Source organism: Mixophyes fleayi, chromosome 10, assembly GCF_038048845.1.
Source record: "Mixophyes fleayi isolate aMixFle1 chromosome 10, aMixFle1.hap1, whole genome shotgun sequence".
In the NCBI taxonomy this organism is placed as follows: domain Eukaryota; kingdom Metazoa; phylum Chordata; class Amphibia; order Anura; family Limnodynastidae; genus Mixophyes; species Mixophyes fleayi.
The window spans coordinates 96,737,196-96,764,752 of NC_134411.1; the positions used below are offsets into that span (position 1 = coordinate 96,737,196).

At 43.7% G+C, this 27,557-nt stretch overlaps 1 protein-coding gene and 1 long non-coding RNA gene across 3 annotated transcripts in view; one reads left to right on the plus strand and one right to left on the minus strand.

Moving 5' to 3' along the window:
- Positions 1–27,557, minus strand: part of LOC142104523 (uncharacterized) — a 412,155-nt gene that overhangs the window by 45,944 nt on the left and 338,654 nt on the right. The gene's annotated exons all lie outside the window — the stretch shown is intronic.
- The window catches only part of URI1 (URI1 prefoldin like chaperone), a 63,419-nt gene continuing 55,530 nt past the window's right edge, over positions 19,669–27,557 (plus strand). The window contains exon 1 of one of the 2 annotated variants that reach the window (XM_075189239.1): positions 19,669–19,796. In XM_075189239.1, coding sequence (XP_075045340.1) covers positions 19,725–19,796 — 72 coding nt within the window. In that variant the 5' untranslated portion in view covers positions 19,669–19,724. The remainder of the gene's footprint in view (positions 19,797–27,557) is intronic. The other variant, XM_075189240.1, reaches the window with a different exon arrangement.

The window sequence follows — 27,557 nt, forward strand, 5'->3', positions numbered from 1 at the left end:
ATTGCTTTGTCGCGTTGTCGTTTTGTTGCGTTGTGGCGAGGTCTCCTTCCTGCAGTCCAACAATTGTTTACAATCCAGAAATTATGTTTTCAATATTTACTATCTACTTCAAATTTGGGATGGTTTCTTTACATAGTATCTCAGCATACTATAGTGAACACTCCAGTTTTGCAGAATTCTAAATTTTCTCCAGGTAATAACTGCAACTTAAATTAATGGTCTGTGCTCAGAAGATGTCTGAGAAACTCCACCCCCTTTCTATGCTATTGGCTATGGAACAAAATTCTGATACTGTTTTGTTGGAATATATTCAGTTCTCCCATTTTTACAGGTCTCTGAAGAAAAAGGGGGAGCTGAGCAGAACATCATTGCCCTTAGAAGCCATATGCCGACAGCTCACAGCCCCAAGACACACACATAGGGGTAGATTTATCAAACATTCTAAAAATTAAAAGTGTAAGTGTTGCCCGTAGCAACCAATCAAATTCTAGCAATCAGTTTCTTTCTTGTAAATAATAGCTAGAATCTGGTTGCTATGGGCAACTCCTCCGCTTTAAATTTTTATAAAGTTTGATTTATCTTCCCCTAAGTCTTTACAGTAATGGGTTCGAGAGTACAAATCCTATCCTGTACCTTATTTTTGTATCTTTTGTTTATATGATTTAAGCCTGGTATTTTTACATGGTACTGACTGTATTGTGTGGGCATTCAGTATAATGTAATATATTTTTGTATCCTGTCTCCTAAATTTAATCCCCACATCCTCCCACTAACCTTCCATTCCCCCCTCCCTATTTTTACTTGTGTTGCTGGAAAATTAAAATAAAAAAACCAATAAAGGATTCTAAAAAAAGGTCTATAAATATGTATTCATTATTCCACAAACCGAGATGCATATTATAGTGACATAACTGTATATGAAATGTAAACTGCATACAAATCTAAACTGGCTTATTCCCCCTTGACCTTTAATTACAGAATATATTTAAACATTTCTTTGACATTATCATTGATTGTTAACTAGGTACAGGTGCATGCTGCAGAATTCTTTCTATTGAATATATGCTTCTGTTTGCAAATTTCTTACTTTTCTTGAGATGCCGGTAACACAAATGTTGAATATTAAGAAAAACAATAGTCAATCTGTATCTTCAAAATAGTTGAATAATTCAAGTCATCTTGCCTGTCCGATGCGATCTATCATACAATTAAAGCCGCATGTGTAACCTAGCTCTAAGAAGGACTGGAGCATCTAGGACAGGCTTGGCTAACCTGTGGCACTCCAGGTGTTGTGAAACTACAAGTCCCAGCATACCCTTCCAGCAATAAGCTGCTTTATATTGGCAAAGCATGCTGAGGCTTGTAGTTTCACAACACCTGGAGCGCCACAGGTTAGCCAAGCCTGATCTAGGAAAACATAGACTTCTCAGGACAAGTGTCTAGCAAAGGTGGAGCCTAATGGTTTTGTCACCTGTCCAATCAGAAGCAGCCTTCGCTACATGGCACCCAATCCCACCAATTTAAATTTCCTGCTCGTTGCAGGCCTCCAGTTGAAATATTTTGTGCATTCTATAAGACACGGAGTAATTGGTGTTTATATCAGAGCATATCGGAATATCACACCTCCCATGGAACATTTCATCCAAGACAATTTGCTCTGTTCTAATATTCCCAACTCATTTCCATATCCAAGTGCTCCAAATTTCACTGTGAATAACTAAGTACCGTATGTCATTTTATTTAAGTGACTGCACCCAGTATGCTTATTGCCTACGTCGGCCTAGTTCTGCCTCTCTAGAGCCACCTCCCCTCCTGCGTTGCATCAGTTCTAACACTCCTTACTTTTCTAGAGCACTGTAGAGGAGATGTTGAGCTGGAGAGACAGAGCATAGCCCAGTTTAGCAATTAGCATACTAGGTACAATTACTTCGGTAGGGTGTCCTGGGGAAACAGTGGAGGCCAGGAAAATAACATACAAAAAAATCAATTGTTAAGTACAATACAATGAATGCTCTGGTCCTCTTCAAGTGGGATCTTCATCTAAACTTATTTTTACAATAATCCCCCATCCCCAACTAATAAAACTATAGGGATATATATCCTGCACAGGACCCCACTGTTTGGGATATATAAAATTATATTTAGTGGTAGTTGAAAGTGCGGTTTGTTAGTCTATGATGATTTGTGGTTGCGTGAAAATTTAATCTTTGTGGTGTTCCTATTTTGTATCCATCTTTCCTCATCTTGTGAGATTTTTGATCGATTTGCCCCCTTTCCAAAATTTATTGAAGTTTCGATCCCATAAGGATAGTTGTGATGGGTCTTTGTTGTGGATTGTTACAAAGTGGTTTGAAACGCTATGTATGTGGCTCAACAGTTTGTTACTTGTGTTATGCAGAAACTTGTAACAAGTTTATTTTTGGAATTTGGTGCTTTTGTGCCTTTATACTGTAGTTTAATCAGTAATGATCCCGTTAAGGTTTCGAAGAAGAAGCCGGTGTTTCCTAGATATTTATTTTGAAAGGGTTTGATGAGGTGGTTTCTTTGGTGATGAATTGGATATTTGTGTATTTTTTGGAAGCCTGTAAGACAATTGTTTGTCTCTAATTGTATATTGATGTGTTTGTGATCAAAGAATTTATATTTTAAGGTGGTTCCTCGTTATGTATGTTTCCTGGTTAGTGTGATGGCTTCTTATTCTTTTGAATTGGCCACATAGAATGCTGTTTAGCCAGTTTTGGATGTGGGCTGCTATTCACAGGAATGTAGTAATTGCTCTCTACAGGCTTATGGTAAGTTTTTGTGTGTGTTGTGTTGTCTGTTATTGTGATTTCCAGCTCTAAGAATATGTCTTGGTCTTTATGTCAGAAGTAAGGTCTGAAAATCTTACATTGTGTTTGTTGATGTAGTTCATAAAGTCTTTTAAGTTTTTTGCTGTACCTTTACAGATGATTAGGATATCATTGGTATTACAATGCCAGAGGACAGTGCCCAGACTATGTGGGTTGATATGCCGGATTTTGTCCTCTTCCAACCTAGCCATAAATAGGTTGCATCAGAGCCGGATTTAGACCTCATAGGGCCCTAGGCAGGATACTGTTTTTGGGCCACCTCCCTGAAACAATCCATAGCACTATATTTTTGCAGCCTACCGTATACCCCTATAGTTACGTAGAAGTGATAGCATGTGCCGCCGCATGCCTACCATATACCCCTATAGTTACGTAGAAGTGACAGCATGTGCCGCCACATGCCTACCATATACCCCTATAGTTACGTAGAAGTGACAGCATGTGCCGCCACATGCCTACCATATACCCCTATAGTTACGTAGAAGTGATAGCATGTGCCGCCGCATGCCTACCATATACCCCTATAGTTACGTAGAAGTGACAGCATGTGCCGCCACATGCCTACCATATACCCCTATAGTTACGTAGAAGTGATAGCATGTGCCGCCGCATGCCTACCATATACCCCTACAGTTACGTAGAAGTGACAGCATGTGCCGCCGCATGCCTACCATATACCCCTATAGTTACGTAGAAGTGACAGCATGTGCCGCCGCATGCCTACCATATACCCCTATAGTTACGTAGATATGAAAGCATGTGCCGCCGCATGCCTACCATATACCCCTATAGTTACGTAGAAGTAATAGCATGTGCCGCCGCATGCCTACCATATACCCCTATAGTTACGTAGAAGTGACAGCATGTGCCGCCGCATGCCTACCATATACCCCTATAGTTACGTAGAAGTGATAGCATGTGCCGCCGCATGCCTACCATATACCCCTATAGTTACGTAGAAGTGATAGCATGTGCCGCCGCATGCCTACCATATACCCCTACAGTTACGTAGAAGTGACAGCATGTGCCGCCGCATGCCTACCATATACCCCTATAGTTACGTAGAAGTGATAGCATGTGCCGCCACATGCCTACCATATACCCCTATAGTTACGTAGATATGAAAGCATGTGCCGCCACATGCCTACCATATACCCCTATAGTTACGTAGAAGTGATAGCATGTGCCGCCACATGCCTACCATATACCCCTATAGTTACGTAGAAGTGACAGCATGTGCCGCCGCATGCCTACCATATACCCCTATAGTTACGTAGATATGAAAGCATGTGCCGCCACATGCCTACCATATACCCCTATAGTTACGTAGATATGAAAGCATGTGCCGCCGCATGCCTACCATATACCCCTATAGTTACGTAGAAGTGACAGCATGTGCCGCCGCATGCCTACCATATACCCCTATAGTTACGTAGAAGTGACAGCATGTGCTGCCGCATGCCTACCATATACCCCTATAGTTACGTAGAAGTGAAAGCATGTGCCGCTGCATGCCTACCATATACCCCTATAGTTACGTAGAAGTGAAAGCATGTGCCGCCGCATGCCTACCATATACCCCTATAGTTACGTAGAAGTGACAGCATGTGCCGCCGCATGCCTACCATATACCCCTATAGTTACGTAGAAGTGATAGCATGTGCCTCCGCATGCCTACCATATACCCCTATAGTTACGTAGAAGTGATAGCATGTGCCGCCGCATGCCTACCATATACCCCTATAGTTACGTAGAAGTGATAGCATGTGCCTCCGCATGCCTACCATATACCCCTATAGTTACGTAGAAGTGACAGCATGTGCCGCCGCATGCCTACCATATACCCCTATAGTTACGTAGAAGTGATAGCATGTGCCTCCGCATGCCTACCATATACCCCTATAGTTACGTAGAAGTGACAGCATGTGCCGCTGCATGCCTACCATATACCACTATAGTTACGTAGAAGTGACAGCATGTGCCGCCGCATGCCTACCATATACCCCTATAGTTACGTAGAAGTGATAGCATGTGCCGCCACATGCCTACCATATACCCCTATAGTTACGTAGATATGAAAGCATGTGCCGCCGTATGCCTACCATATACCCCTATAGTTACGTAGATATGAAAGCATGTGCCGCCGCATGCCTACCATATACCCCTATAGTTACGTAGATATGAAAGCATGTGCCTCCGCATGCCTACCATATACCCCTATAGTTACGTAGAAGTGACAGCATGTGCCGCCGCGCAGAGGAGGTGAGGGCGTGGCTTGCATCTTTGGGGGCGTACCTAACATGTGAAAAGAGCAAGGCCACCCTGCTGCAGAAAAAGGCACCCCTAAATAATTACCAAGCAGTCCCGTTTTTTTAAGTAGTTGGGTCAAAACAACTTAATAAATATTGAAGTCAGGGCAGAAATACTTAAGTTGTTTGCAAAAATAATACGCATAAATCCAAGTATGTCCTCTTGTCACTTTTGTCCCTCTATCATCACACTGTGCCCCTTCATTGTCACTTTTGCCCCTTCACAATATCACATGTGCCCTTTCACCATCACCTCTGTGCCCATCACCACCTCTGTGCCAATCACCATCTCCACCTCTGTGCCAATCACCATCACCACCTCTGTGCCCATCACCACCTCTGTGCCAATCACCATCACCACCTCTGTGCCCATCACCACCTCTGTGCCTCTTCACCATCACCACTTCTGTGCCCATCACCACCTCTGTGCCTCTTCACCATCACCACCTCTGTGCCAATCACCATCACCACCTCTGTGCCAATCACCATCACCAATTCTGTGCCCCTTCACCATCACCACCTCTGTGCCCTTCACCAATCACCATCACCACCTGTGCCAATCACCATCACCACCTCTGTGCCCATCACCACCTCTGTGCCAATCACCATCTCCACCTCTGTGCCAATCACCATCACCACCTCTGTGCCCATCACCACCTCTGTGCCTCTTCACCATCACCACCTCTGTGCCTCTTCACCATCACCACTTCTGTGCCCATCACCACCTCTGTGCCTCTTCACCATCACCACCTCTGTGCCTCTTCACCATCACCACCTCTGTGCCTCTTCACCATCACCACCTCTGTGCCCTTCACCATCACCACCTCTGTGCCAATCACCATCACCAATTCTGTGCCCCTTCACCATCACCCCCTCTGTGCCCTTCACCAATCACCATCACCACCTCTGTGCCAATCACCATCACCAATTCTGTGCCCCTTCACCATCACCACCTCTGTGCCCTTCACCATCACCACCTCTGTGCCAATCACCATCACCACCTCTGTGCCAATCACCATCACCAATTCTGTGCCCCTTCACCATCACCACCTCTGTGCCCTTCACCATCACCACCTCTGTGCCCATCAACACCTCTGTGCCCATCACCATCACCACTTCTGTACCCCTTCACCATCACCACCTCTGCCCCTCCGTTGTTTTACTTACCTTTCTATTGCCTTTCTTCTCCGGCGCGCTGCTCCTCCTCGGTCAGTCCAGATTTAAAAAAAAAAAAAAAAGTCACGTGATCGCTCGTCGGGTCCCGGCAGCCTCTTCTCCTCTCTCTATCACTGAGACACTGAGAGGAGAAGAGGCTGCCGGGACCCGATTCGCGGCACCCGACCCCCCCTCCCCCGATTTGCGGCACCCCCCCTCCCTGCACGAGTCGCGGGTGGGGGGGGGGGGTTAACCGCGAGTCAGGGGAGGGGCCGAAATTTTTTTTTTTTTTTTTTTAAATTGCTCCTGTCCCCCCCAGCTGTGCCGCCCGAGAGCCGCTAGGCCCTAGGCAGGTGCCTAGCGGTAAATCCGGTCCTGGGTTGCATAGCTAGGTGTTAATATGGTGCCCATGGCTGTTCCTTGTACTTGATTGTAAAAGTTACAATTAAACTATAAGAAATAGCGTCAAAGGATGTTTTTAGAGATTTCTATTATGAAGTCTGCTTGTGTTTTGTAATATTGTTTATCAGTATGTAGGAATACATTTGTACTTCCTGATTGATGGTCAATACAGGTGTATAGTGATCGACGTCACATGTTGCTAGTATGAAGATGTCCTTCCAATTTACTTGACTTGGTAGGCTCAGAACATGAATTGTATCTGTAGATGGCTGGTATGTTGTTGTTGTATTTGCAGTCTGCTCTATTTTAGGATGGCTATCCCTCTTTCTTTATCAGTTGCCTTGATGACAACTTCTCAGTTGTTTTTCAAGTTTTGCTTATTTAATGATTGCAGATTGTCTTCAAATATTTATAAATGCTTCTAGTTAATGAGTTTTCATGGGGCTTGGGAATAAATTGAATATCTTTTTTGTTTTTAAACAAGTGTGTGTCTATATTCCAAATCTTGGCTTTCTTTTGTTATTTTCATTACTATTTTGTAGAGATCTTTTCTGTTTTAGAAAGAGGGTTTTTTTATAGCTTTTTTTTTTATAGCTAAATGTCAAATTTGATGTGTTATGGGAGACGAATTTTAAACTTTTATTTAGTACTGATTTGTGTGGATTTTGCAGAGGGAAGGAACAGAGGTTGAAATACCTTCTTGTTGTATTTCTTTATTTTTGGTTATTTGTAGCTCTAGTTCCTTCTCTAGTTCCTGGTTTTGCACGAGTTGTCTTTTTCTCCTATGTGGGGGTTTCCTGTTTAAGAAGCTTAAAATGTGTTGTGTTTCTTGTGGTTTGTGATTGGTGCGAGTTGATTCAAATAAAAAGGTTCCTATTTTTCTAGTTGTTTGATTCTGTTAAGCTGTCATTGTAGGCTGGTAGCTTTCTCTTATTTTATGAATTGTATTGGGTCAGTGGTGTTTTATATTTGAAATTTGTTTTGCTGGACACCTTTTTATGGAAGTCTCTGTAGCTGTTGTTCTGTATGCCTAAACTCCCACCGGTCGGCTACCTCTCTTTCTCATCCCTTCTTCCCTTCTCCCCCTTCCTCCCGTCTCATCCATGTGTCTGTCTGTCTTCCCCTCCCTTTAGATTGTACGCTCCTTTGAGCAGGGCTCTCCGACCTCCTGTTTCCATCACTTCTCCAGCTACTCAGCTCACCTCCTCTCAGTCCCTCTGCCCTCTGTCTCCTCTCGCTTCTCTCCGCTCCCCTCAGTGACTCTCAACATGTCATCCGTGCCCACCCTCTTGGGCCATAGTTACCTGCCTGTACTCACTTTTCCCCTCCCTCCCTCTCTTTCATGCTGTGCCTGAGCCCCCAGAGTTATAGTGCTTACTGTTACTTGTACTGTGCTGTTTCACCTTGTACTGTGCCATTGTTTGTCCTTGTACGGCGCTACGGATACTTTGTGGCGCCCTATAAATAAAAATTAATAATAATAATACGCTGGGTCTTTATCGATGTGTAGTTCAAAGTTTAAATTGTTCATTGTTTTGTATTTCTTGTTTCTTGTGTTGGTATGTTAAGTTGGTGTGGGCAATATATCTATTCTCAAGGGGGGTAGATTAGTCAAACTTTCAAAAGGGAAAGGAAGGTGTTGCCTATAGCAACCAATCAAATTCTAGCTACAATTTGCCCAGTTCAGGCTAATAAATGATAGCTAGAATCTGATTGGTTGCTTGGTTTGAAAAATGTACCCCTTATTTAGTGTGTTCTTTTGAGTGGCTATATATTCCTTTGTTTTTGTTGCACAATTCCTTGAGTTTGTTGTCTAGCATTGCATATTGTTGATAATTTTATTTTGTTTTGTTTATTGAGACTGAAATAATTTTCTAAATTATTTAGTTTAATTATGGTTAGTGATTATACATTTATGAATTATTCCATGTTGCTTAAGGGTTGTAGATTTGCTTCAATGTCCTTGACTTCAGTGTTAATCTTCTTTTAGAGTATCGTGTCTGTTTTTGATTAATAATTCCATTAGTTTAAAGGAAAAGTTGTCAAGGACTTTGTTGCATTTTATTAGAAAATCTTTGTCATCTAAGTTGTATGTTGGAGATCTGAAGATCCTCGGTCCTCTAGGGATTATTTTGGCCTGTGTATATTATTTTATAAGCATTGTGCTATCACACCACCTCTAGTGTTAGTCATCTCTCTAATCATAGTAGCAGAACGTATGGCAGAGCCGTAACTTAAAATTTTAGCGATTCGTGCGAGAGAAAAATATTGCCCCCCCCTCTAACCCGCAATTTTAACCAAATGAACCTAAAATATTTATAAACTGCACCCCCCCCCTTCAGCTTTGTGCCCCGGAGCGGGTTCCCCTATTGTCTTACATAAATGTTTGTTACATAGAAGTAGGGTCGGGATATGTGAACACCTTCAGGGGCAAACGCAGGATTTGTAGAGGGGGGTTTCCACACCACGCCACCAGTGGGCGTGGCCAGCATGCATGGGGGCGTGGCTATAATATTAGACAATGCTTGGCTGCTCTCCAACTCTTCCTATCCCCATAATATACATGGGCAATGCTGCGTGCACTACTGTTAGGTGCACACAGCTCTCCCTTTTCAAGCAGAGTGTGAAGCGGGGACACGGTCCAGCCACCTCAATTATACAGTGCCCAGGCTTGGAGGGGGGTTTCCAGGCACTAGGAAACCCCCCTTCGGTTTGCCTATGACCTTGGATCTGAGTTATGAACAATCCAATCCACAGGTAATAAACATTTGCACCTAGGAAAAAAAAACATTTTGTGCTGCAGAATATATAATACAAAGCCTGATTTAGATGTGTGAGGAGGGCATGGGATAGCAGTGTCATTATAGAGCTGGTCATTATGTGTGTGTGTTCAGAACGCAGGAACATGCTCTACATGCAAAATAAATGTCTGCACTTGCACCCCTCTGCAGTGCAATGTGGTATGTCGGCAGCAAATTCCTTGTCTTTAAAGTGTTATCCCTCATTCGAAAGAAAAAATATCAAAAGAATATTTTTATATTTTCCAAACATTTTAGGAAATTATCCTGACCAACTCCTTCCTTTGCCTTTTACAAACTTTTTGCACTCCATGCACTTCCCCCCAAAAAAGGAGCAACTGCGTAACGTAGTCATGTGACATCGAAAAAGAATGTTTGCGTTGCAATTTTCCACCTTTAACCTGACCACTTTTTACACTTTGAACAAAGACCAAATAGTATTTTGATTGAACATAATTTTTTTTTTTTGGGTGGGGGGGGCAGCTTTAAGATGAATTGATTGCCTCTTCTTACACTGAGATGAAGGCACATTATTATCTGTTTGTCTCAAACTTCAAAACATGTTTTATTGTTATCTTATGTTAATTATATGACAGCTCTCGTTTCCATAGTGCTATTTTATGTTTTATAGAAATCTTTATCCCCACCTTTGTATTCCTCTCACCCACGGACTTTGCTTCCTCTATTATTTCTGTCGCCTGAAAATAAGATAATCAACAATTAAAGGGTGACTGGGGTTTTTTGAGTAGGTGGAGAGTATCCGACCCTCCTCCTCTATCCCTGGCCTCTAGCAAATCACAGCTATATATGTTTATATTAAATGTTAAAGGTGCATCTGAATTATGATTTTATGTTGCTGTTTAAATGTTGTAATTATTAACCCACTAAGTGCTGAGACACTTTCCAGGACCTGTTACTGAATGTGTTAAATAGAATGATAACAGGTTATCAAATATGTAAACTATTAAAGTGACATACATTGTTTGTTATACGATTAAAAAACATACATCTATATATGCCTTTGAAATGTTTAAACTGTTATTATTACAGTCAAAACAAAGACAAATAATAACTAATACACTCATTTATTACTGGGCTATAACTCAAGTTGCTAATTTTCTGCTAATTTATGTCACAACGAAAACTCGGGATCCGCGATGATACAATACAGATGTTCGAATAGGAAACTTTCTATGCAACCTTAGTAATTATCGTCTTCTACCGCGACAGTCATAGATTGGGAGTCTCCTGTTGCACTAATGCGTCCTAATGATAAGTTAGGAGGTGATGGAGGCGGGGCTTAAGGACACAATTTCGCATCACCAAGCCGTCTTTGCGTGCGTTTCCTCTGGGTGCTCCGGTTTCCTCCCACACTCCAAAAACATACTGGTAGGTTAATTGGTTGCTAACAAATTGACCCTAGTCTGTCCGTCTGTATGTCAGGGAATTTAGACTGTAAGCCCCAATGGGGCAGGGACTGGTGTGAGTGAGTTCTCTGTACAGCGCTGCGGAATTAGTGGCGCTATATAAATAAATGATGATGATGATGATTTCCTAGTCACATGGCTTCTCCTCCAGGATCTCCCAGAGAAGTTTGAAAAGTAGGCAAGATTGCTTTATTTGTGTTTAAGAGAGAAATATAGGAGGACCAATAGAAGTGTAACATAGCGTAGTACTGAAGGTATCAGATTGCAGTCTAGAGAATGCAGCGTAAGATCATATAGTAAATATAGATTGTACAGTTGTATAATAATAAGTTAAGTAAATATTGATTGCAAAATGCACAGTTCTTTAATAATATTAAGTAAAGTAAATATTGATTACAGGGTTATATAAATAGCAAGCAAATATAGAGATTCAGAGTTAAGTAAGTAAATAAATAGATTATTGCAGTGTTCAAATGAAATAAATATAGAGAGAGCTTCCGGGAGATATGGAGGTGAGGTAGGAAAAGAAGGGGGCAGGGGGAGGGGCTTAATGACGCAGTTTGAGAATTCATTTCAATATGCCTATTGTCTACATTTGACACTACAAAGCGTACGTAAATACAGTGTTTTATTCAACAGTTACAAAATACTGTATATGGGGGGATGGATATGTTTGCTCAGGTAATATACCTTTAAAACAATTTCAGAAAACAACATCAGGGCAAAAATAAGCCCTGCCCACAGTCCTCCTGAAACCCGTCACAATACGCCCATCTCTGCCCATATCCCCGCCCACTTTTTTCTAGGTTATAACCATTTTAATGTCTGAGTATCATCCCCATCAATATTTAGGACAATGGGTATATAGCTACGGATAAGTTTAATTATTTCTCCCCCCCCCCCCCCCTCAAGTCAACATTGTCTTTCATTTTACGTTCATGGTTTGTCATTGAAACACCATCATATATAGACTATTTCCATGCTGGCACAAACTGTTTAATAAGCAAATATAACTTGACTTGAAGTTTGGGGTAATTTTACACTTTTTTGTATTTTACTGTCAAACTAGAGCTGTGTGTCCTAATATAGCAGGAAACTACTCACAAGACAGTTTGTATATACAGCCAAAGTTATTAACTTAAAGCACGCTTGTCTATCCCGGAATGTCTGGGAGACTCCTGAATTTCAGGGAGATCTAATGCATGCCAGGGAGAGCTTCCCAACCTCCCGTATCCTGCTTTTCTCTCATCACCAGTCCAAGACCTAATGATGCGTCATTGTGGCCCCAGCGCCAGTCAGCGTTACAAAAACCATGGCCACGCCCCCCAACCGTTCCCTATTGAACATCTCCAGTGAATGTGCAAATGTGATATTTAAATAACAGACCAATTTACATAACTCCACCCACGATTTCTAAGTACAAGATTGGTTGAGATGTTTGTTAAAGTATTTGGTTGAGCTGTTACCCTGTAAATACCTTTAGCTTGAGTAGTGTGTGTGTGAGTGGGGAGGGGGGGATGGGGGTGTTGGAGCTTTAATCTTAATCATAACATATCCTGAATCTGCCCAAAAGATATTATAAGTCTAGTTTAACTGACACTGACAACATAGTCATACGATGCCAGGAAACTTTTGTTAAATGTATCTCAAATGGAATCGGAATTATTTCTTTACAGCATTGAACATATGGAGGGCGAACGGAGAATTAGGAAAGAAATTTACGGTTTTCTCGCAGTCATAAATGACATTACAAATCAAAAGCGCTGCTCGCGAATGCAGTGAACTTTAATAATGTGTATGGGAGGCACTGCAGTGAAAGGCTGGGCGGCTATAGGCACATCACATCTGTTCAACGGTGTCTGAAAAGTCAAAAAATGCCAATAGCAGGGAACAGAAGCGGAAAAGTGTTATTTGTCCTCTGTCGGAGCCTCTGCTCTGTCCAATCAGCGTCTCTCTCTAGGACAAAGCTGGAGAATCATTCAGTACAGGTGCTGGTGGGGGCTCAGGATGCTGCCAGTTGGGGACAGGAACAACTGGATTAAGTTTTTTTTGGCGTTCCCCTTTAGTGAAGTCTGCTGAATGGTGCTTGTATAGTTGAAATCCATCTTTGCCCATTTGGAATGTTAGAGAGCATGGTCACATGATAGCGTGCGGTATCACAGAGCGGTATATGACACAACAGCCCTCCAATCAGGACGCGAGTGCTCGTACCAGAAAAGGGGCGTGGTTATGTCACAGTTATGGCTGTGGCGACACCCCCAGGTGTGTACCAGACACTTCTGGAGCGGTGTCCAGGTGTGTACAACACCGGTTCACAGGAACGACCCTGAATGACTAACATAAAGAAAACATGTTCTGTTCTATACCCTATGTCAGTGTTGGCAAACCTGTGACACTGCAGGTGTTGTGAAACTACAAGTCCCAGCATGCTTTGCCAATATATAGCAGCTTATTGCTGGAAGGGTATGCTGGGACTTGTAGTTTCACACCTGGAGTGTCACAGGTTAGCAAACACTGCCCTATGTCATATCTCCCAACATGGGGGGGTCATCCCCTACCTCTGAGGGCGTGGTTATGCCACACATCTGAGGGTGTGGTCTTGCCCCACATCTGAGGGTGTGGTCATGCCCCACCTATGAGGATGTGGTCATGCCCAACATCTGAGGGTGTGGTCTTGCCCCACATCTGAGGGTGTGGTCATGCCCCACCTATGAGGATGTGGTCATGCCCCACCTCTGAGGGTGTGGTCATGCCTCCAGAGGGCTGTATAGCCACACCCGGGACAGAGCCCTAAAATCAGGACTGTCCCACTGAAATAGATAAAACTGACTTTACTGAAATGTGAAATTATTTATGTGAATCCCCGACAAGTGGGAATTGATAGGTGGAGAGCAATGAAGTAGAATATCCCAAAAAATGCATTATTAAATGCAACAGAACTCTGTGCCAGATACGTTAGTCCAAGCAAAAGGAAGAGAAAGCCAATGTGGAAGTGGCAGCTGTTGTAAGTACTTAGAAAACACCATATAAGAAATATAGACAACCCTAATCAGAAGAGGGTGAAACAAGCATATAGAGCCACTCTAAAAGGGACTACACACAATAATACACGGTAACGTGTACTAAAGGAAAGAATGGACATTTTATAAATAAAGAATGACAAGAACAAAAGTAGACATGTAATAATCCACACTCTGCAATAATCTTCCCAGCCATCTTCTTTGCCCATAATACCATTGACAAAAATGGGTTTATTTGCAGCAAAGTAATCGTGTGAGGGCATGAGACGGCTAGCTGTGCTATCTATTAACTGGAACGAAAATTACAAGATCAATGCAATATTCAACGCTGATTTCCCTGTAAAGACTCTCAGTCGATAACTGTCCCTTTACATTTCTCATACTCTACTGACTACGGTCAGACTAATCTGCCGGTATCTCTCTTTAAGGTAATAATACAAACTGCTCCATCTGCATCACAAAGTCAGCAGAGAGTTGCTATAAATGTCCACGTGAGAGGTGACATTAATTAGTCAATAATCTGGAGGTAGATCATTTTTAATTCTGATCATATTCCCTCCTGGGGGTCCAGTAATATGTGATACTTAACGCTGTCCTCTCTAATCTAGTGATACCCCCGAGTGCCAGGATTTAGGGTCAGCGGATGAGAGATTTATGGGACATACTGATCTTGTGACAGGCACATTAATAGGGACTAGTGTTCTTTCAAATGTTATATATGGAAAGCTATAATTATCCGGTCTGAGAATGCCGTGCGGGATTTAGGCTGCGGAATGCTTTGTGTGCAGGGCAGTGGTACAGCGCAGTTATCTTTAAACAACAATATTAATACAAGTGCATAATGGGATGAGGACATTTACGAAAAGACAAAACAATCGCTTACATTTTAAGAATAGAGCCGGAGTCACACCTGTTGTTGTCCCCTGTGATAGTTGTACGTGACACCCTGTCGCGCTGGACTGCGTTCTCTAGTATCACTGTTGATCATCATTTATTTATATAGCGCCACTGATTCTGCAGCGCTGTACAGAGAACTCACTCACATCAGTCCCTGCCCCATTGGAGCTTACAGTCTAAATTCCCTAACACAGAGAGAGAGAGACTAAGGGCAATTTTGATAGCAGCCAATTAACCTACTAGTATGTTTTTGGCGTGTGGGAGGAAACCGGAGCACCCGGAGGAAACCCACGCAAACACGGGGAGAATATACAAAAACCACACAGATAAGGCCATGGTCGGGAATCGAACTCATGACCCCAGTGCTGTGAGGCAGAAGTGCTAACCACTGAGCCACCGTGCTGCCCCATTCATTTGATCAGAAGCGTAAAAAGAAAAAATATACCTACACAACTTTCAAATAAGCTTTAATAAAACAACTCCTGAAAGCTGTTGCTCTCTACGCTTACCTGCTCATGGTGGACACACAAATTGAAATGATGAAAGTCGGGAGTCCCTCAGGATCCCCCTTTACTGCCAGCAAATCACAAGCGACAAGTGTAGGATTTTTTCCACCAGTTTATCAGTGACGGATGAAGAAGAAAATATTTTATTTACTATTTAATAAAGTTGTGAACTGGGGGTTTTGTGGAATCGTTTATTCAATTAAAGATTATTTGCAAATTATTTTGTCATTTTTTTTTTTTTGTTCTTTTGGTATAATACACAGAAGTATTATGGATTCATGTCCATTACACTGAGACCACTGAGGTATCAAAGGTGCCATTCAAGAGTTCCTAGGGGTATATTTGCTAAACTGCGGGTTTGAAAAAGTGGAGATGTTGCCTATAGCAACCAATCAGATTATAGCTGTCATTTTGTAGAGTGCAATAAATAAATGACAGCTAGAATCTGATTGGTTGCTATAGGCAACATCTTCACTTTTTCAAACCCGCAGTTTAGTAAATATACCCCCTAATCTTGTTAATTACGCTGATCCCGGGCCACAGCCGGGATCAGCGATTTGTATCTCTAGTAGGGGGCTCCGCAACATTGTCCCCTCTTTTATAGTGGAAACCAGCGCAAAATCTAACAATAATAAACAATCATTTATTCATTTATTTAATTAGACACTGCACTGTGTATGGGAAGTGTTTTGTGTCATATAATCGGGACATTTCAGAGGTATGTTGTTCTCAGCACTATTGCATTACCCGTGGGGCAGTGGTAAGCAGGGACACCTCCGAAAAAGTCCTGACTCTCGAATGGATGGAACAATAGCCTAAATTTGGTGACAGTTGATAGGTATGATATTGTATATTCCCCAAAGGTAACTGGTAAAATGCACAGCAGACAAAACTGTAAAACCTTTTTGGGACTTAAGTACCAACATTTTAATTGATACAATTTAGATATAATAATTAACGTTTATTTAAAAGTCGCCACAGACTCTGCAGTGACATACAGTCTGCAATGCACAGAGAATAATAATTATTATACTGGAGCAAGAGGACAATAGCGGAAGACACAACTTACAACATAATGTTAAAATTAGATAAAGAGGGGGGGGGGGGGGTGCAGGATTTGCATTTTGCACCTTCTCAGTGCTGGTGGTCTTCAGGGGCTGTCCTATATTTTTAGTGGTACCTCGAGAGGAATGCAATACAAAAAAAAAAAGCTTTGCGCACAAAATTAGTGACACATGTAACAGCCCCAGTGTCCTCTCGTTCTCATTGTTAATTCAAGCCATCGATGAGGCGGAGCAGACCAGTATATTAGGAAAAAAAACCTAATACATTTAATTTAATGAGGTGGTAGGAGGTTGGACAATTACAATTTCCAACCTCTTCTCAGCGCCAGAATAAAAATCTGATCCTATCAGAACTGATCTGTCAAATCCACATCTGTTCCCCTCTTTTAAAAAAAACAATAGGAGTCTTCTTTCCTGCAGTCTCCAATTGGAAATGTCAATTAATAATGAAAGTAATGTGTGTAAATGGCCCCAACTTGATATAGCTGCAAAGCTAATGAATGAATTACTCAGGGCTCCCTCATCCCCCCCTCTCTTTCTGTTGATAACACTACATTCTCCACTGTCCCTCTAGTGTTTCCCAAACCCCTTCCTCAGGACCCCTAACAGTGCAGGTTTCCAGGTGAGCAGTGATATAATTACACCACCTGTGGACCTGTTACATTGTATCACTCAGTGATGACTACACCTGTGCTCCAGCAGGGAGATATGGAAAACATGCACTGTTAGGGGGCCATGAGGTCTGGGTGTGGGAAACACTGCTCTAGTCTGCTGCCTAGCGGTCATCCTTGACTCCTCCTTCACATTCAAATCCTGCTGCTTCCATCTGCGGAACATATCTAAGATCCGTCCCCGATTACTGTAACCGCCTCCTCTCTAGGCCCAACTTGCTCCTCTTCAGCGTATACTGAATGCTGCTGCCCGCCTTATTTTTCTCTCCTGACGCCGTCCCTGCCATCTCTCTTTGCCAGTTGCTATGTTGGCTCCCCGTGGCCTACAGAGTTCAATTTAAACTCCTCACCAATAAAGCCCTTAACCAACCCCCACTCCCATTTCCAACCTCATCTCTACCCATACTCCTTGCGCTCTGCCAATGATCACCGCCTGACTACCACACATTACCTCTTTCCACCACCACCTCCAGGACGTCACCCAGGCTGCTCCCCACCTGTGGAACGCCCTATCAGATCAGCCTGTACTCTCCAAGGCTCCAGGGGTGCCCTTTAAACTAATTACTTGATTCAAACCTAACAGCCCTCCTCCTAACTCCTCTGTCATCACCCCCACTCCTTGACACCCTATTTGTGTCGTCCCCTTCCCTATAGAATGTAACGCTCACAGGCAGCCCCCCCCCCCCTTTCCTCACGTTCTTCTTCCACTCTCCCATCACCCTCTGTACCCCTAGGCTGCTTCCATAGACCTGTCTACCTGAGATCAGGCCTATATCATGTAGGATATTACCATCGCTCTCTCACTGTCCTGTAAATAACCTGATCAGCATTACCCAGTTATCTAGTAGATGTCTGGTCTTTGTATTGTTATGTATAACCTAATAATGTATTATGTAATGTATTATGGATCATTGTATACTACTGTAAATGACATGTATGGAGCTACAGAACATTTGTCCTAATTCTGGTGCGTTCTGTCCCCATGGCGCACTGCGTGCACTATAACTGAAACAATGGTGGTCTAGGAAGATCCTAAGGATATAAAAGTATCAGTAGCATTAATTCACCTAACATAATCCATACTGAGGACGTTATCACAATCACAGTGATTTACACAGGTGAACTTTTTAATTCAGAAAAGTCACCTTGACTTAAAAATTGCCATTAAACTACCCCAGAGACGTCAACTTCAGATTCTCGAAATAAGAGAGGTTGTAGGTACATGTGGCAGAAGAGACAAAACCTTACATTTGTGAGCAACATGTTACAGTGTAATGTAGTGAGCTGTGCTGTACAGCAGTGTCTGCCAGTTTGATCAGTGTTTTTGCTATAAATTGGTTACAATGCTGGATGTGGTGTGTGCCTGATAGTGTTATTGTGCTGTTTGCGGTAAGTATAGTGCTGGGTGCAGTGTCAGGCAGTAGGTACAGTGCTGGGTGCAGTGTCAGGCAGTAGGTACAGTGCTGGGTGCAGTATCAGGCAGTAGGTACAGTGTTGGGTGCAGTGTGGGGGTGTCAGGCAGTGGGTACAGTGCTGGGTGCAGTGTGGGGGTGTCAGGCAGTGGGTACAGTGCTGGGTGCAGTATCAGGCAGTGGGTACAGTGCTGGGTGCAGTGTCAGGCAGTGGGTACATTGTTGAGTGCAGTGTCAGGCAGTAGGTACAGTGCTGGGTGCAGTGTGAGGGTGTCAGGCAGTGGGTGCAGTGTGGGGGTGTCAGGCAGTGGGTACAGTGCTGGGTGCAGTGTCAGGCAGTAGGTACAGTGCTGGGTGCAGTATCAGGCAGTGGATACAGTGCTGGGTGCAGTGTCAGGCAGTAGGTACAGTGCTGGGTGCAGTGTCAGGCAGTAGGTACAGTGCTGGGTGCAGTATCAGGCAGTGGGTACAGTGCTAGGTGCCGTGTCAGGCAGTGGGTACAGTGCTGGGTGCAGTGTCAGGAAGTGGGTACAGTGCTGGGTGCAGTGTCAGGCAGTAGGTACAGTGCTGGGTGCAGTGTCAGGCAGTAGGTACAGTGCTAGGTGCCGTGTCAGGCAGTGGGTACAGTGCTGGGTGCAGTGTCAGGAAGTGGGTACAGTGCTGGGTGCAGTGTCAGGAAGTGGGTACAGTGCTAGGTGCCGTGTCAGGCAGTGGGTACAGTGCTGGGTGCAGTGTCAGGAAGTGGGTACAGTGCTGGGTGCAGTGTCAGGAGGTGGGTACAGTGCTGGGTGCAGTGTGGGGGTGTCGGGCAGTAGGTACAGCGCTGGGCGCAGTGTGGGGGTGTCAGGCAGTGGGTACAGTGCTGGGTGCAGTGTGGGGGGGGGGTTGTCAGGCAGTGGGTACAGCGCTGGGTACAGTGTCAGGCAGTGGGTACAGTATGGTGGTGTCGGGCAATGGGTACAGTGTCAGGCAGTGGGTACAGTGCTGGGTACAGTGTCAGGCAGTGGGTACAGTGCTGGGTGCAGTGTCGGGCAATGGGTACAGTACCGGGTACACTGTCGGGCAGCAGGATACAGTGTATATCTCCCCCCCCCCCCGGTGACTCCGGGATCTCGGACATCTCGCGGGAGGTGACGCGGTAACTGGTAGATGTCCGCCCCGGAGAGAGGGGCTGGAGGAGGCGGAGCCAGGAGCGGGGTGAGCTCCGGAGCATGGAGGGCATGGATGGGGGGAGGCAGCACAACACCCCGGAGGTGACCCGACTGGAGCAAGAGCAGAACAAGGTAACCCGGGGGGAGGCGGAGCCTGAGCCCTGCACATGGGGTGTAACAGTGTGTCTGTGAGGAGGGGGACAGACAGCGGACATGTGATACACCAACACCCTAATGTGACCCCTCAACACCCTAATGTGTCACCCCAATACCCTGCTGTCACCCCCAATAATGTGCAGTGTGACCCCAGTACCCTGCTGTCACCCCCAATAATGTACAGTGTGACCCCCCAATACCCTGCTGCCCCAATAATGTACAGTGTGACCCCAATACCCTGCTGTCACCCCCAATAATGTACAGTGTGACCCCCCCCAATACCCTGCTGCCCCAATAATGTACAGTGTGACTCCAATACCCTGCTGTCACCCCCAATAATGTACAGTGTGACTCCCCCAATACCCTGCTGCCCCAATAATGTACAGTGTGACCCCCAACACCCTGCTGTCACCCCCAATAATGTGCAGTGTGACCCCCCAATACCCTGCTGCCCCAATAATGTGCAGTGTGACCCCCCCAATACCCTGCTGCCCCAATAATGTGCAGTGTGACCCCCCCAATACCCTGCTGTCACCCCAATAATCTGCAGTGTGACCCCCAACACCCTGCTGTCACCCCTGGATGACCCATCTTCATTAAAACAATCAACTCTCATTATAATACTGATGTTGGTCTGTCTCCAACCTGGAAAGTAACATGATGTTGTGGCCCTGACCCTCCAGCAGCATCACCCATGGGGGCATTTATTATGAAAAACAAAACCAATTCCACCTCTTTTCCAATACACCACCCCCCCCCCCCCCCCCCCCCCCCATCATACATCCCTATGTTGTAGCTGTTTCTTTTACAAAGTAATTTTATAAATGCACCTATAAGATAAATACACAACTGTGACATCACCATCCAATCACACACTAACCTGCTACATAGACTGTGTGACTGCGCTGTGACATCACCATCCAATCACACACTAACCTGCTACATAGACTGTGTGACTGCGCTCACTGTGTGACCTCACCATCCAATCACACACTAACCTGCTACATAGACTGTGTGACTGCGCTGTGACATCACCATCCAATCACACACTAACCTGCTACATAGACTGTGTGACTGCGCTGTGACATCACCATCCAATCACACACTAACCTGCTACATAGACTGTGTGACTGCGCTGTGACATCACCATCCAATCACATACTAACCTGCTACATAGACTGTGTGACTGCGCTGTGACATCACCATCCAATCACACACTAACCTGCTACATAGACTGTGTGACTGCGCTGTGACATCACCATCCAATCACACACTAACCTGCTACATAGACTGTGTGACTGTGCTGTGACATCACCATCCAATCACACACTAACCTGCTACATAGACTGTGTGACTGCGCTGTGACATCACCATCCAATCACACACTAACCTGCTACATAGACTGTGTGACTGCGCTGTGACATCACCATCCAATCACACACTAACCTGCTACATAGACTGTGTGACTGCGCTCACTGTGTGACATCACCATCCAATCACACACTAACCTGCTACATAGACTGTGTGACTGCGCTGTGACATCACCATCCAATCACACACTAACCTGCTACATAGACTGTGTGACTGCGCTGTGACATCACCATCCAATCACACACTAACCTGCTACATAGACTGTGTGACTGCGCTGTGACATCACCATCCAATCACACACTAACCTGCTACATACACTGTGTGACTGCGCTCACTGTGTGACATCACCATCCAGTCACACACTAACCTGCTACATAGACTGTGTGACTGCGCTGTGACATCACCATCCAATCACACACTAACCTGCTACATAGACTGTGTGACTGCGCTGTGACATCACCATCCAATCACACACTAACCTGCTACATAGACTGTGTGACTGCGCTGTGACATCACCATCCAGTCACACACTAACCTGCTACATAGACTGTGTGACTGCGCTGTGACATCACCATCCAATCACACACTAACCTGCTACATAGACTGTGTGACTGCGCTGTGACATCACCATCCAATCACACACTAACCTGCTACATAGACTGTGTGACTGTGCTGTGACATCATCATCCAATCACACACTAACCTGCTACATAGACTGTGTGACTGCGCTGTGACATCACCATCCAATCACACACTAACCTGCTACATAGACTGTGTGACTGCGCTGTGACATCATCATCCAATCACACACTAACCTGCTACATAGACTGTGTGACTGCGCTGTCACATCACCAGCCAATCACACACTAACCTGCTACATAGACTGTGTGACTACGCTGTGACATCACCATCCAATCACACACTAACCTGCTACATAGACTGTGTGACTGCGCTGTGACATCACCATCACAGTAACATTACTCTCACCTGGAGGGGGCTCCTGCAGTCTCAGACTAAACCTTTTATTTGGCAGCTTCAACAATCTTCAGTGACCTGACCCCCGGGGGGTATAAAGCACTCTGGATAGATACTAATGAGGATGGTAACATTGTAACAAAACAATACAAAGAAAACTTTATTAACTTTACACAACTTGTTAACATATTGTTGTCATTTGTCTTCAATAATGTCAGGTGGACTCTGATCTGTCTGTCACAACAAGTAGACATCAAGCTCCTCATGTGACAGCAACATAGATGAGCATTTAGACCATTTGTGATCATGCAGATATAATGGTTATTTTGTGTTGTGTAGGTTTTGCTCATACTTCCTCTTTCTTTCTTCTTAGTGTATCTTCTGCTTTCTGTTGCATTTAGTGCTTATTGTTTGGTATCCTCCATATGCTCTGATCTGACACCTCGGGTGGTTAATATTCTCCTGCATTTGGGCCTTTAAGCCTCTTGCACGAGGAAACACACTAACCTGTTATTTCAGTATTACAGAGAGAGAGAGATGTTGTCACAATACATTCTGGCCACGTATTCCCGTCAATGTGCACCTTCATGTTTGCATGTGACCTTCACGTTCTTGGCCAAACATACAGCAAAAATAAACAGAACAGGACATAAGCACTATTAATAATCTTCACTTCACTTCACAAATCTGCACTGAGCTGGTTGTGAGGATCATCCCTTTAAGAATACCTGTGTCTTAAAACTGATTAGAGAAGACAACGTGTCCTTGTTTAACACGTCTCTATTGGTGCCATGCATTTGTCATTCATGTCTTCTATATTTTTAACTCTAATAGTATTTAGTATTTTTACATCCATTTGTTGTCATCTGCTCATATATTATTGGACTGTACTACTCAAGTACATTACAATGGAGGCAGACATGTTTTGGGGTATTCACATGACTCTGTTGTCAGCAGTGAATTATACCGCTTTCATACTGCCGCCCCGGCAATATCCTGGGTTTTTCAAGCCGGGTTTTTGCCGGGGCTCGGAGCGTCCCAGCTCAGAAACACCATTCATACTGCACCTTGGACCCGGTATTTTCCCGGGTTGACACCATTCATACTGCACAAGTCTGTGCCCTGGCAATTTGTGGGAGTCATCACCAGAGCAGTTTTCATTGGCTGAAAAATGTTGATGTCATTGAAAAGTGACTGTTTTTTTTTTCTTCCACGGGCTCACACCGATGACATCATCCTCCAGAGACAGGCAGACAGCCAATCAGCTTGTTTTCTGTGCAACCCGGGTTGAAAAACCCGGGTTGCACCATTCATAGTGCAGGCAACTGCAAGACCCGGGAATTACCCCTCCATAAATCCCGGGTTGAAGACCTGGGTTTTTAGACCCAGGATTTTTGACTTGTACCATTCATACTGCACCAAGACCCGGGTCGTTTTGGTGCAGTATGAATGGGGTATTAGACTTCTTTCTCGTGATTATTGGCTGAACTCGCAGAGTGTCTGCGTCCATTGTACGTAGGCTATAAGTACACTTCAAGTCAAAGTATAAAAGTTTTGCAGTCATGTGTTTGAATAGTTTATTTAATATGTTGCAGAATATTTAAAGTGCAATTACCACTTAGCTCAGCTCTGGAACTGGAAGCTGTAATAAGTCTTTAATGGGGTTCTGCCCGTTTTGGGTTCTCTGGCATCTGTAAATCTTTTCACCTGTGGATGGGGGTGTGTGCGGGAGGACCAATAAGAAGCCGCAGTCTCTGTGGTGTTTTTTTTTTTTTATTGGTCCGCTTGCCACGCCCCCTTTCCGCAGCTTGAGTGTTGGCAGCATGGAGCAGCCGCTGGGGCTCTGGTCAAGGACGCCATGAGTAGGGATATTTATCTATTCAACCTACCTATGAGGTCAGCTTTATTAATCCCTTCTGTGCTGTCAGAGGCTATGGGCCTGGATCAGTAAAATGCAATTTACGTCTGCAAAACAGACGTAAATTGCATTTAAAAAATAAATAAATACGCCTATAATTCAGGCATACGCACGTCTGTATTCAGTTACAAGCGGATCTGTAGAAGCGTCTCTTGTTGAATACGTGTCTAGGTGCGCTCTGCGTATACGACACTTGCCGTATTGAGACAGATAACACACTGCAGGATGCAAATCATGGGTAGTCGTGGGTGTCGTTCATGGGTGAAACTCAGTTCTTTTTGGCAGTTAGTTTTGCACCTGCGCAGAGTGAAAATGCGCATGGTAAATTGACTTGCGTTCGTTAATGAATCAGGCCCTATGTGATTAGATTTGCTATGTATTTCAAACGTAAAGCCATAATGGGAAGATTAAGGACAGGTGAAAATGTCTTTATTAAATAATACACATGAAATACAACTGTAAATCACTTACATTCCAACAAATATGTATACTTTGAAAATGCTTTGATGCCTATAAACATAATTCCGTGGCCTCCACACACCTCAGCGTCTGTATCTTCTAATGCGGATGTAGTCTGTTCCTTAGCTGTTGTGAAACTACAAGTCCCAGCATGTCTGTTTTAATGTTGTCCACTTCTGTGCGTGTGATTTTTTAAATTTATTATCTGATGGCTCCGGTGTCGTTTGTCAGCTGTGAGCGGTATTTCTGATTTACAACTTAACGGTGGTTTCCACTTTTGAGAATCTTTCTTTTATTTATTTAATTTAATCTATTATCCTCAAGCAGACCTAGTCCTCAGGTACCTCTAACAGTGCAGGTTTTCCAGGTGCCCAGTGATATAATTATACCACCTGTGGATCTGTTACTTTGTATCACTCAGTAATGACTACACCTGTGCTCCAGGTGCCCAGTGTTATAATTATACCACCTGTGGATCTGTTACATTGTATCAGTCAGTGATGACTACACCTGTGCTCCAGGTGCCCAGTGATATAATTATACCACCTGTGGATCTGTTACATTGTATCAGTCAGTGATGACTACACCTGTGCTCCAGGTGCCCAGTGATATAATTATACCACCTGTGGATCTGTTACATTGTATCAGTCAGTGATGACTACACCTGTGCTCCAGGTGCCCAGTGATATAATTATACCACCTGTGGATCTGTTACATTGTGTTAGTAATGATTACACCTGTGCTAAAGCAAGGAGATATGGAAAACCTGCACTGTTAGGGGTCCTGAGGACCAGGTGTTAGAAACACTGGTCTTTGTGACCTTGATTGGCCACCCCTAGCCCTGGTTCATGGCACGTAGGGAACAGGTCGCTGTGTAGACGTCCGTCCGTACCAGCAAGCATAGAAAACATTGCTTTACTTCCAGAATATTGTACCGTCCTCTAACCGTGCTGATACTATCTGCCACCTACACCCACGTTGTGTCACTAGTCTTTAGGCTGAATATCCGCTGTGTGTAGGCAACAAGTACCTGGAAAATTTCTGCAAACTACGGTGTTGTTGTCACTTTCAGTCTCGGAATAGTTCCGCTTCGTTTGTCCACGCACCAGTAATCTGTACACGCTGTATAATGTCACTAATTGCAGATGCCCCAATAAAACCGAAAACTTATCAGATACTGTCGTGGTGCAGAATAGCTGCTTTATAAATTGCAATTGGTGAGACCTCAAACTGTGTCCCCACAAAATGATATGAGGTGGTTCTACCATCGTAGAGACTTCGCATGTGTATATGTTATATGAGGCCTTTTTTGCTTTGCCCCAAATGCTAACAGTAGATCTTGTTGAGCTATAGAAAACTTCCTTATCCCCTGAATGGGTGGTGGCTGGCGTGCATGCTGGGAGGTGTAGTTCAACAGACAAAAAGACGTAGCTTATCCTCTCTGGTATCAGCAGAAGTCACATGATCATCCCATAGTTAACTACATTACGTATATATATAATTTGCAACTGTAGTTTGAACACACCCGGGACTATATAATACTTTATAAGCATCATGTCAATCCTTCCAGTTACTGACAGAGGGAATATGCTATGTTTAAAAAAAGGCTTTATTTTAGATTAGAGATGCTCAGGCTCGGTTTCCCGAGAACCGAATATACCCGAACTTAGCAGATCCAAGTATCGAGCCGGCTCGATACCTTCTCGCTTTTTCGGATGTGAAAACGAGGCAAAGCGTCATCGTTACGTCGTCGGATCACGCGGTTTTTGATTTTCTTTTTAAGATCCAACATAACGGTGGGAGGGAGGGCCCAAGGACACTTTCATCTTGCACCATTTATCTTTTCTGCCACTGCTGTGTGCCAATGTGTCCTAGATGTGCTAGGAACTGCCGTGTGTTTGTGTCATTGCTCTGTCGCTTACCATCCAGCCAGGTCGCTGCAGTATTTGTCCGAAAGTGTATGAAAATAATAATGTGGTCTGTGAGGTGGTCAAAATTGACTGCAAATGAGTTGAAATTAGTGTTATTGAGGTTACTAATAATGTAGGAACAAAAGAAGAGCAAAATTATGTGATTTTTTTTTTAGCGTATTTTAGGATTTTTTTTTCTAAAAAATCCAAAACCTACGAGGGTGGTTTTGCCAAAACCAAAACACGAAGCTAATCCAGATCCAAAACCAAAACCAGTTCACGGGGGTCAGTGAGCATCTCTAGTTTAGATACATACTTCCTAAAATAGATGAGTGCCAGTCATTCTATTTTAAACTTTATAGAGGGGTTAACATCAAACCTGGATTGCTGCTAATGAACTGTAAGCCATGGACCCCAGCATGTTCCCTAGTGTCCAAATAATGACTAATGACAGGGGGCCTGATTCATTGTGGAAAGTAAGGCTAAAAAATTAGTTTTCTCCTAGACAAAACCATGTTACAATACAAGGGGTGCATATAAGTTCATTATTTTGCACATAAGTCAAATACTGGCTGTTTTTTCATGTAGCACACAAATAATTGATAGCTTTATTTTGATACTGAAATTTAAAGTTGATCTAGGACATGTCCCACCCCAATAATAAATCTGTCCCTACATTTTAAATTTTTCTCCCCCCTCCAAGGCAACATGGTTTTCCCAGGTGCAAAGTTACTCTTTTTTTTTTTGCTTTCCTTTCCTTAATGAATCAGGCCCAGGATGTTTAATTGGGATTGCAATACAGTAACTTTTCAACAAAGAATCTTTCAGCCATAGTACTGTTGTGCCGCCCTACGGAGCCCTTTTAAAATACTTTTGAATGATTCATTATTTTATTTAAGTATTTGTAGCACTGCTGCCGCTAACGGCAAGATTGTGTGCCCAGTTTCACTCTTGGATAAGAATCTGTACTGTTTTTTGCAAAAGTGGTCATACCCTTGCACATTTCTCTCCATTAAACTCTCTTCACCACAGATGTAGTTATGACTAATATAAATATATCCAGGGCCTGAGTAAGATTGTGAGTAACAAACAAATGGGGGTGCA